The sequence below is a fragment of the Strigops habroptila genome, chromosome 10 (genome assembly GCF_004027225.2).
Source record: "Strigops habroptila isolate Jane chromosome 10, bStrHab1.2.pri, whole genome shotgun sequence".
NCBI classification, from domain to species: Eukaryota; Metazoa; Chordata; class Aves; order Psittaciformes; family Psittacidae; genus Strigops; species Strigops habroptila.
Genome location: NC_046359.1, coordinates 32,125,504 through 32,138,057, shown reverse-complemented (window position 1 = coordinate 32,138,057; position 12,554 = coordinate 32,125,504). Strand labels below are relative to the sequence as shown.

At 38.7% G+C, this 12,554-nt stretch overlaps 1 protein-coding gene across 35 annotated transcripts in view; it reads right to left on the bottom strand.

The window, feature by feature from the left end:
* The window catches only part of NRXN1 (neurexin 1), a 676,494-nt gene that overhangs the window by 360,803 nt on the left and 303,137 nt on the right, over window positions 1–12,554 (bottom strand). For all 35 annotated transcript variants that reach the window (XM_030499078.1, XM_030499116.1, XM_030499117.1 and 32 more), the window contains 2 exons: window positions 9,892–10,273; window positions 9,178–9,368 (listed from right to left, as the gene is read on the bottom strand). In XM_030499078.1, coding sequence (XP_030354938.1) covers window positions 9,178–9,368; window positions 9,892–10,273 — 573 coding nt within the window. The remainder of the gene's footprint in view (window positions 1–9,177; window positions 9,369–9,891; window positions 10,274–12,554) is intronic.

Below are 12,554 nucleotides of genomic sequence, written 5' to 3'. Positions count from 1 at the left end.
GTTCTATTTGTTTCTTTTCTGGATAACTAGCAGAAGTACCTTAATATTTGGCACTATTGACATTGCTGATGGGTCACCTCATAGACTTTCCTCCTTTCCCGATTCGTGTTCACAGCCAAGAATTCTTACATGATACGTGCTGGCAGGCAAAAACTATTTGTTTCATTTAATGACTACCATTGTCTTCAAGCATTAGCAGAGGGGGAAGCATATCTGTGTGTTTATAATGGTTAACAGCAACATGTGAATACTGCTCAGGGATCAAGTATTTCAACCAGGATATAGTTCAGCTTCTCTACTCTCCGAAATCTGTGTTCTGCTGTACATATCTGGTGTTCCTTCTTGATGACAAATGAACACCACATATATATATTCATTCATATATAGTTCTATGTATGAATGAAAACAAACGAAAAAGGAGGAAATGGAACAGTAGAAGGAATTGTGGCTTGGCTTTTTTATAACCTATAAAGATAATATCCCTGGAACGTTTTTACATGGCTGCACAAATGCATCTTCAAATCCATCACTCTTTCCAAAAGCAGATATTCTGTCTCTTTGTGTCTCACTGTGCTGCTGGTTTCAACTCTACTTTCAGCTGTTCATTTCTCTTTCAATTTGGAGGAAGTTTCTCTGTCTAGTTTCACTAAATCACTACTACAGCTAGGAACAAGAGCGCTTCTGCAGTGTGCCAGAGAGCTATTGCTCTCCAAGAAGGAAGTGGATAGCCCTGGCATTACAGTGGGTTCTGAAAGCATGACGGGCATCTCTGCAATTCCTTTATATGACATATGAAGATACAAAGGAACATTTGGCTGGTGGTGAAGCCGAGGTGTCAGGCACACTTTTCTCCGAAGATGCTATTTCAAAATGATCAAGCATATAACAGCTTCTTCCCTCAGGCAGGCAAAGAGGACTGAGGACTGAAAAGACTGAGAAATACCATAGGGAAAGCCTTATCTCAAAAGAAAAAAGTGCTCACTTCCTTCAAGTCCTTCAATAAAACAGGTGATTTGTTGTTACAGGATTAAGAGAAATCACTTTAGAGTATCTTAATAGTTGCACAATGAAGTACCAGGTGGAACTCAACGTAAGATGACCCACACAATCCCAGCTCATGGTATTTTGGAGGCAACTGAAACGTAGAAATAAATTACTCTCACAGAAGCTGATTATGTCCTGACATAAACACAATAGACAAATCCTGATCTGGAATTAGACATTAGGAAGAAATTCTTTCCTGTGAGGCTGGTGAGGCACTGCCACAGGGTGCCCAGAGAAGCTGTGGCTGCTCCATCCCTGGCAGTGTTCAAGGCCAGGTTGGACACAGGGGCTTGGAGCAACCTGCTCTAGTGGAAGGTGTCCCTGCCCGTGGCAGGGGGTTGGAACTGGATGAGCTTTAAGGTCCCTTCTAACCCACACCAGTCCATGATTCTATGAACCAAGAAACCTTGTCTCAAATGAAAATGTCAGGTAGTCACCCAGATGCCTTTGTCATTAAATAAAATATAGGTGCCTATTTGTCCTTAATGACCTTCTCCCTTCTCCAGCATACAAAAGCACCTACCTACCATTTACTTGGTGCAATGGGCGTCTTTTTTTCAGATGTGGGGTTTCAACACACACACTTTAGAAAAGGAACTGGTCCTGACTAGTAGATAAGTGGCGATTCCAGTGTCTTTCCCCACTTTCATTATTCATAAATAAATGGTTACTTTTTGTTCCATATTGATTTTTGAAAAAATGTTGATGAAATTGGTTGGGTTTTTTTTTTTTTTTTCTTTTTTTGCAATAAATCAAGCAGCCTGCTGTGATCATAACCCAATAATAAATTGAAGGACAGTTGACAAAGACTTAAATGATGCATCCACACAGCTTCTGCAGCACATACGCTCCCAGCATATGGCTTTTCAAATCTCCCTTTACAGCAGATAATATGCACTTGCTTCACATTGACAGGCCTGTTTGGAGATAGAGCAAAGCATGACTGAATTTCGTCTACCACTTGCAAGGGCACTTGAGGGAAGACAGGAAACATGCAAACTTAGTGTTTTATGCCCACTTATTCACTTCAAAGAGTCTATTCTGTAGCTTCAGTATTGATGTGTAGTTGGAGTCTTTTGATTTTGATGTGATTTTTTTTTTCTTTGTGAAGGAAAGTAGGGTTTTCAAACATTTTTCCTCTTGGAATGATGGATTCCATCACTTTTAGACTCTCTCTCACCTACGAAGGGAAAGGGCAGCTAGTTTACTTGTCCAGGCTCTGCTGAGTTATCTGTCCTTTCAAATACTTTGGGCAAGAGGCAGTTTTATGATGCGAGAAGCGCCGCATTCCATCTTCCACATTCCCTGTACTGATAACCAAGCAAGGCAAAACAATTACAGGCAAAAAAAGGAATTTGAGTTAGCAAGTCGCTCTTTCAGGAAGAAATACAGAAACTGATCTTTTTAGCCCAATTCTACACTGCTTTCAGTATCTTCCTTGAATACTCCATTAAGGGTATTCAAAAACAGAAATCACCACCACTGAAATGCTGGCACTGTTGGTTTTCTTTAGTCATCCTTATTGGTGTATAGGACATATTGTAGTTATTTCAAAGAATCATAGAATGCTTTGAGTTGGCAGGGACCTTAAAGCTCATCCAGTTCCAACCCCCTGCCATGGGCAGGGACACCTTCCACTAGAGCTGGTTGCTCCAAGCCGCGTCCAACCTGGCCTTGAACACTTCCTGGATGTGTTTTCTACTCCTGTAGTCACCTCTTGGTGCTCAGTTTTTACTCCTGTTACATTTTTTGGCTCTGTTCAGAACTGCTCAGCAGTTATGCAAATATGCCTGTGTTTCACAAGCAAGTAAAGCCATGTGATAGAAAATGCGTGTGTGTAAACAGCAACGACACGACAATGTCCTTAGAAGCTAAGTTTTCAATAGACAGAAGTAGATACTCAAGAGGAAAAGTTCTCAAGTCTGAACATTCCCCTAGATTCCTCCAGGTTAAAATCCACCTTTTCCCCAACAATCCCTTTCTCAAACAACATATATGCCCAAACAAGAAACAGTTACCCCAAAACATTTAGCATTTTCTTGACAATAACAATTCTCATATTCCCAGCCACTTTATTTCTCTTTGCTTCTTCCTCCCACTCCCTATGCTGAAGACTAGATGGAAAGCACTGGCATTGAAAAAGATTAAACAGATTTAAAACCAAAGCAGTCTGCTTGTCCAATGGACTGCGAGGAAAGTTGGTGATGCATGTCAAATGGTAAATCATAAAATCTAATTGCCATATAAATGAGTGGGGTAATCCAGCTCCCACAGAATTGATGCTATGCGAATTACTCTGTATGAGGGGGGTGGCTGTGGTGGAGAGACGAGGCATTCAAGCACATCAAACATCCTTCATTTCTTTCCTGTTCTGACCACTTTTGTACATTGTATACATCTGAAAAATAGACAAAATCTAATGAAGCAGGAATTTGCATGGCATAGTGTACTCAGGTTTCCCTTCCTCTTGATACTCTTCTCAAGTCATTCACTCACTCTCTGCTCTAACAGCCAACACATGCTCTCTGCAGCGCTTGTTTTCAAAACAGTGAGGATCTCCTCTTCACAACAGGCATCCTCAGAGATCATTATCTACAAAACCCTTCCTTTAGCTAGTACTTCAGGCAAGATTCTCCACATAAAACTACCAAAAAGCTGAGAGGTCAAACAATCTAATTTTGAATGTAGGTTTGCAGAGGGAAACTTCCTATGTAATATTATCCTCTCGATCAAGACAATCACCTCCAGACCTTGAGGGTATTACATTAAACAGCTCTTTTGCAAAAAGGACTGCTCAGTCAGAGCTCTCATACCCATGGCAGTACAGGTTGAAGACAAGTTCAGGACATTCTTCTTGGCTTAGGGGGGAGGGGGGGGGCTAGGATTCTGTGGCACATATTTCATATTTACACTGAATATCCACTTCTCTTGTAAGTTTTAAAAGCATACATATTTCCTGTGTTATCCCTAGCATAACTTTTACTTAGCATTCCAGAAGGGCTTGAAAGAATTTCCATCATCAGCAACAGTAATAACCTGCATGCCAAAGAGCTGTAGGAATGTAGACAAATCTATACGGTTGTATGTGTGTAAGAGACTGAAAAGGGAGGGGAGAGGAAGTAGAAAACAAACATTCTCTCACCGTGGAGTGATCTGAAAGACTACTGCAATGTTGTCTTCACAGAACTCAGCACGAGCACTAGGGTATTTTCTTTAATTTTTATTGAACCCAGCAGCACTGCCATCTCATGATTTTGGAAATTTGGATACAATTTCTGAAGGCTTAGCATTGCCAAAATTATTTTCACAGCCTGGTAGACAGCACAGCTGTTTAGAAGCAGTATGTGACAAGTTGCAAAGAAAGGATGATAAAGGAATTTGCATTTGACCAGGTTCTCTGATCACCTACCATTAATCTGCCCATATATCTTTGACACAAAAAAGTCTCAAAGAAGAGCTCTTAGTTTTACTCCCTTATTTTTCCCTCTGCTTTCCCAACAGTAACAGGAAGACAGCAGCTGCATTTGCCATTGTCTACTCCAACAGGTCACATTAGGAACATCTATTTGCTGTTGACAGTATTTGGAAGAGAACATTATTTCTGCATGAAGAGTTCACAGCCCACTGGCAAGGTCATTACAATTAGCTCATGCATGTTTATTCAAGAAATTTAAGTATTAATACTTGTTTCATTTGTAGAAATTTGCATTTTTATAAAATACTGTTCTGTGCTTCTTAAAGCTTTGTGTCTTAGTAATAGAAATATGAAGTCTCACTGCCATTGATAGACACCTTGTAATATAGAGAAGAGCACATAATGTAGCAACAACAATAATGAGCTCAATATAAAACAACAGGCACAAATATTAAATGAAATGGAAACAATTTCAATTTCCATTGCTGGAACAAGAAATCTTCTTTATGATCAAGACTAATTTAGTTCAGTTTTGCATAGCATGAATAACCTACTTTGGCAGGCAAATGAAATATCAATAGATTAAGTGATATTACAAATCATCAATGAATATGTCAGGCTAGTCAATCTACTGGTAATTTAGTTAATTGCATTAAACGTTTATGAGGATGGATTAATTGCCAAGTGATTCTTTTTGTACATGGAAGAAGTATATTTCAGTGCATTTATAAAACCACTGAGGTCATACCAGAAATTAATATCACTACTTTCCTTCAGATGTTTTAGACTAGACTGTTCACACATTATTGGAGAAAACAGCAAATGAAAAAGCAAATGTACATAGCAACAGCAGCCATATCAAAATTAGGATGACTGCAGTTCAGCCTGGAGGATAGAGCATAGCTAGAAAGTCTGGAATAGGATGGGATACTGAAGTACTGAAACTACCAACTCTTCGAAAAGTTTGTAACTACTTATTGTTAAATCTAAACCACCAGCAGCATTCCTCAGCTTTTCATTTTGTAAGATTGCTATATTTCAACTCTTCATTTCAATTTATAAACAATTAAAATGCTAAAAATATTTTCTTTTTTTAATAGATATGCCAAAAGAATTCTGAGTGGATTTGTAAGTTTTTGTACTTCTGCTGTTTAAAGAAGGTGGATGAAAACTTTGGGCATTAAAATAGTGCTTCTATCTGTAGGAGAGAAGCACAAGGAGGATGAAACCCTAGTAGGTAACTGTATACAAAGACACGCTCGAGGATGTTCCTCCTCAAAAACAGCTTGTGTGTCTTCAAATATTTATTAAAAAAAAAAAATTCTGACTGTACTTCAATTTCCCACACCCCAGGAAGAAAACGTGGAGAGGGAAGAGACAGCACAGACTTTGTAATACCTACAGGACTGAACAAAGGAGACATCTTCTCTTCAGCAAGAGCAAGGAACACGAGCATAAGTCAAATTTCACTTTCACCTGCTTTTTCATGCCCTTTCGAGGCTACTCGGACCCCTCAGACCATAAGAGCACCAAGCGCAGTGGCAAGAATTCCCCTTTACCCAACTACTTTGGTCAGTGAATGTCTTGAGTTGTAGCCATGCTAACTATCTGAGCTATGCTGAAAGCAGGACAGCGAATCTGCTCATGAAACACATAAAAGGAAATTGGCTGTGTAACTGAATGTTGGCAGGCTTGAGCTGCACTGCCTTTGCTGTTAAGACTCGTTTATCTTCGCGGGTTATCTGCTAGGACTGCAGACGAGTACGCTGTGCTAATTTTCTCTGCTAGGAAAAATAACGCAGTTCTTGGAATCCAAACACAGCACGATTTTCATTCATTTATTTGTCTCCAATTTGTACTTTACCCATCTAATTACAGCAATAATTAAGCTGGAGAATTTAAGTGTTTCCACGGGTACCCACTCCAATGGTACCAGAGGTTATGCAGGGAACCCAGGTCTATAATAATGACCCTTCTATGTTATCCAGCCAAATTGTACACTCAAAAGGAAATATATAGTGTAAATCCTCTCCCATATTTTTATGGCAACTGCCTGCCTTCCCAGGCAACTGGCATGCTGTGCAGGCTCTACAACACAATCTGTGTCATTATCTTCATACCAAATTCCCTGTGTATTTGCAAAAAACTGCATGTATGTGATTTATCTTTCTAGGATTATCGTGGATTTCAGCATCTGAAATCTGGTAACTTTACAATTACTCAAAAAGGCTGCAGATTCTATATTATCATTACACATTTGTATTTCACCTAATGTGAACTCTGATTAAACAGAATTATTGATATCATTACCAGGAAGTGTAAGTTTGAATTTGCTTTGTTGCTAGGGCTAAAATAACACATGAATGAATTAACCATAGCTGCTTGTGTCAGTAAAGTGTATGGAGTGTTTCTAGCATAACAGAGATGTGTCATCATACGAAACACTGACATAAAACAGAAAAGAACAAGCTACAGGAAAGCATTGCAACTGAATGCAAAGGAATGGCTAAAACGTATTGGCTTAAGCTCCCCCAAAATCCAACAAAAATACTCATGATAGATGCTGTGCCATATTTAAGGGAAGCTGACTAAGCAAAATATAGTAGAACACATTAAAAACAGGGGGGTTGGAACTAGATAAAATTTAAGGCTCCTTCCAATCCAAACCAGAAATTGAGGACCTGTGTATACTAGACCAGTTTGAGCAAGATGCTTCCTACATATTACTGTACCGAACATGTCAGGCTTGTTATTCTTTTACTAGTCACGTTTCCTGGTTGTGAATTACAGAAAATCATCATTTAACACAATTCACCTTCCTCACTTCAAATCCCTGTATGTTTTTTCATGCTCTTCAGGGTTTTTTTCTGATAGAATTCAAGGTTAGAAAATGCACCAGCTATGGAAACAGTTTCACTTCAAAAGGGTAAAAGCAAAAGCAGAATTTTCAAAGTGAGAAAAACAAAGGAATGTCGGATTTTATAAGTTATCCTCCCTGATGAGCTGCCTCTGTGACTGCAATAAGTGCATTTAGTGAAATAACAGTGCCCTCTAGTGCCTTCAGTTAAGCATATTGTTCAACCTTTTCCCTTTTCTTAAATAAAGCAACATACCAGATCACCACATTCATTTTGAAAAAGATGTAGAATAAAATGAATGTGTTAACTTAGTTATCAGTTCTTAACAGGCTGATTTTTCCTCCCTATGTGCAATTAAGATACTGAGAATAAACCCCACAGATTAAATACATATACCTACATACGCATACGTGTAAGTAGTACTTAGCACTGCAAAAAATGTCAATGAATAGTTGATTTCTCTACAGCTTCAAAAATAACGATTAAATATTACATTGTCTCAATGAACATCGACCACATTTCCAAGGGTGCAAAGATGAGAAATAACATGGCACAAATTTCAAACACAATTTTAAGAATGGCACGTGAGCCAGCTGAAAAGCTTTAATTTCTAAACAAAGCATTTCTGCTGAAGAATCTCTTACTGAAGATTACGAAATATCAAGATCTGTCTTTCTTACAAAGTTAATAGCACTTTCAAATGAAGCAAACGTTAAATATCACAAAATCCAAAATAATTACCAAGGTCAGCTCATTATCTGGGACTCAGAAGTAGTTAAAAGAAAATCCAACAAGGAATAAGCTCTTGATGGAATATTAATACCTACTTTGAACATTCTGAGACTTTTGAGATATTGAATTTTCTTTGACTGTTATGAAATTTTGATTTTCCTAACAAGAACTTTTATAAGGAATGTTTAAATACATGATAGTTTTTCACATGACCAGAACATATTTTTCTTGTGTCTGATTAAGTAAGCAGTATTACAAAAGTATACTTATAGATCCTTTCAAAAAGGTATCTTCCTCTGATGCAAATTAGCTTTTCAGAAGCCCATTCTTAAAACTATTACTAAATTATTATTACTTATTTTAAACTATACATACGTTATCAGTTTGGTTTATAAAAAATGGATCTTAAGAATCTAGCTGGACCTATAAAATGTAGGTTTAGACCTATAACAAAGTTTATCCCACCCTGCAGTTGAAATTACAACATATTACCTATTTAGGTATGTTTATGGATCAATACATCTGGCGACTTGTATTTCTAACTGATTCCTTGGAGGGCTGCCACGTAAGAACACTTTACCTACAAGATATTTTATGGTATCAAATTACTGCAGAGTCTTTATTTTCCCAACAAAAGGTATGTTATATGTGGAATGCTGTGCAGGGGACAGATCAAAATGTTCCTCAATTCTCTAACAGAGATCATCAGTTCTGCAAACCTTTTGTAGTCATAATGTAAAGCTTGGGCTGTGGTTTCTGCATGCCACTTATATAGCTTACATTCATGTAAAAATCAAGCTTTTTTCACAGACATTTTAGAGCTCCTTTAGTCCCCCAATACGTTTTGGTGCATATTGGCCACTCTGTGTTCTTACCATTTCCTACTTTCTTTCCTGTGGCATTTTCACACATTTAAAGTTGTACCTAATTGTGCAGAACTACCACTAAACTGGCATTGTCAGGCTAACATAAAGATGATGCCACCTCTTGTGATCATGTTAACTGTTACCAAGTAAAGCATTTCATATGGTATTACAAAATTATACTGTACTTCACATATATGATTTATTCACGTTTTCATTCTGTAATGACCCTCAGTGTAGGTCATACAGGAATTACTGTACTTACTTTTGAGATCTAAATTTCTGGCTCCCGCTGTGCTCTGTGTTGTGATTTTAGTGTCGATCTTTACAGTGTGGAGATTGTTGGTATCCCTTGATATCATCACATTATGCCACTGGTTGTCATTCAGAGGTTTATTGGAACTTCCTTTGATGAGATTTGCACCATTTCCCAAGTCAAACACATAGTGTAAATACCTAGGCAAAAAGAAAAAATTGGAAAAGTTTCCTTTTTCTTTACATAGCAAGGGGGCACTAATTAATAGGTCTAATATTTCCTATTTCCTTGTATGCCTCAGTAGTGCTGGTAAAACCAGAAGACAACCAATATCAGATGTGGAAACAACCTTAATTCAGAGAAATCACCGTTCATTTAGACGAGCTGAGCTGCAGCCCCAAGTTTCTGGAAAGTAACAAGCACTCCATGTACCAACGCATGCATACATACGTAGAGAGAGAACAAGAAGGAGGCTATGAATAATACTTCTTTGTGGTAAACACTATGGAAGTGATACCTATTATTTACTTTCATATTGTTCAGGCATCTAGCTTCATCTGGAAGAAAGAGTCACAATAAAGCATAAAATTTAACATGAAGAAACACTCATCAACCATATATGCCCAGTCAGATAAAGATGTGCATCCTAAACTTTCCCTGGTATTTCTCCTGTATATACATTTTGAATAGACTGGGTTTGTCGTGATGCTAATCCATACATACCCTTTTACTAATTCAACCACAATGAAATCATTTCCATCGCCACTGTTATAAAGTATCAATCCATCCAGAGAGGTTGTTTTGAACTGGAAAAAAAGGTGCATAGATGTATATGCTTGTAGCGTGGCCAACGCAACATAACTTGCTTTTGTTTTAAAGGTTACAGGGTCTGCTATGATGTTCCTGAACCCAAATCTTGCATTTAGCTCACAATAATCGATGTCTCCATTTTTACACAAGTCAATGTATGCCATGCCATTAAATGTAAGGCTCTGGAGATGCCCAATGAAATTAGAAGGCACAGAAGACAGGTAGCGCCGTTCTGTTATTATTCCTGTTTCTATGTTGTGGAATTCCAGTCGTGTGTGATCACCAGCCATTTGACCTTTAAATAGTAACAAGAAAACACATGTCAGCATCTGAAATGGGAGGTCAAAATGCACATCATGTGATTAAGTATCTGCATCAATTTCACAATTTTCAGTACAAGGCCAATTCTTGGCTCCAAAGAGGATTCTTCTAGATTCATCCAAACATCCAGGAGCCTTTCCACTGAGTTCAGTATGTTTGGGTAATGCCAACAGCAAGATTTCTAAATGGGAACATACCAACTCACAATATCAAACCACCAAATCCCTCACTTTGGTTACAATTAATCAGATATGGTTAACAGGTTGTACTATAAGCAATTGCAATTAATTAACACAAGATGAAGGTCAAAAAGGCAAATTTCAGAGCTAAAACTACATCATCAGAGTTTCATGGGATAGAGACATAACAGTTTGGGGGATATTTTTCCATGTGTTTTGCTTAGAAGTGCATCATTCAGCAAAAGGAAGGAAGGATTCCCATTTAAGGTGGTTTAGATATCTTAATGCTGGCCCTGCTGCAACCCCCTGTGCTGCAAAGGTGAACAGTGGCTTGAAATCAACTAACTTTGTACCATGGGGATAAATAAACTGTGTGAGAAGGGGGACGGCCAAAGAGATGGAGTAAGCAAAAAGCCTGCAGTGAGGGTGTATGTCAGTGTCTTGTAATCCTGAGAATAGAAAGGGACTGGTTTGTATCAGAAAGGTGGCCAAACCCAAGCCCCACAGCTAACTTTGAATCTTTGTCATGCAAAGACTCCTGCACAGCAGAAAGCCTGAAATTTGCTGACTATACAACTAATCGGAAGGAAAGGATCAGCACTGCCAGGGTACACTGCATACAAGTCAGCTAAGTTTTTAAGCTAGTTACTAAATACCTGACCCAGCGAATAAAAATTGTGTCCACTGAAGAGTTCCCTTTTCTAAAAGTGCTTATTTTTATTTCCATTATTATTTTAAAGAAGTAGGGCAGTCCTATAACAAGGCTGATTCATGGTCACATTGTGTGGGTATGATGACAAAACAGCTTGTAATTACTAATCAATTTTACCACTTAATCTGCCTTTTGCAAATCACGGCCTAGATTTCCCAGTTCCTTAACTGTTTTGTCTCTCAGGGAGTACAAAAAAGGTGAACAGCAGACCTAGCCAAGCTGGAATAAGTAGTGGCATAAAACTGCCAGTATTTATTATAAAATATGCCAATAATACAAGTTCCCACAGTTGCAGTGCAAAGCTTCGAACAGTTCCGTTGACCCTTCCCTGAATGCTTTATTCCAAGAAGAGAGTGTGAGCTGGACATCTTAAGCAGTAGTGTAAAAAACCTGAGACAGGCTTAAACAACTGTACCTTCACAGGTTTTATAAGCAAGTGTCTGTGTATGTGTGTGAGAACAGCAAAAAGATAAGGGCAAGATGAATGTAGATATTAGGGCCTTCCCCAGGGAGATGGATTCACTAACAGGTTAAGTCACAGCACTGAGATATAAATACAGGTAACAGTGAAGTTAGAGCAAAAATAGGTCTGCAAGCTTTAACACCATTCAGACCACACACAGAGATTGCTCTAATACTTTATGATAAATATTTATAAACAGTTTACTTAGCTTCAGGATATGTCCTATATAAGAACTAACTCTACTGGAGATGGACTTCTGACAAGGGCCTGTAGGGACAGGACAAGGGGGCATGGCTTTGAAGTGACAGAGGAGAGATTGAGATGAGACATTACGAAGAAGTTCTTCCCTATGAGGGTGGTGAGACACTGGCACAGGTTGCCCAGAGAAGCTGTGGCTGCCCCATCCCTGGCAGTGTTCAAGGCCAGGTTGGACACGGGCTTGGAGCAACCTGCTCTAGTGGAAGGTGTCCCTGCCCGTGGCAGGGGGTTGCAAGCGGATGAGCTTTAAGGTCCCTTCCAAACCAAACCAGTCTGTGATGCTGTGATATTGATGTCATGGAACACCCTCAGCATTTGCAATCTCAGTCACATGGCTGAGCACTGCAGGAGGCTCCTTAAAAGCCAAGGAGAGTCACCTTGATGTTCTTGTTCCTAAACATTAGATACGAAGATACTACTTTGCCTGATATACAAGCAAAGGTGGGTTCTTCTGTGCAGTAGTGAGTCAGGAAGCTGTTTTGAAAAATGCCAAATCTGTAACTTTCTGCAAGGCCAAGAGCTGTGTATTGAATCACAGACAGAGAGCTGAAGATCATGGTTTAGAGAGGAACATTATGTATTCTAGCCTTATACCACTTAAGATGGCATTGCATAAATGTCATGGCAAAAATCCACAAAGCTT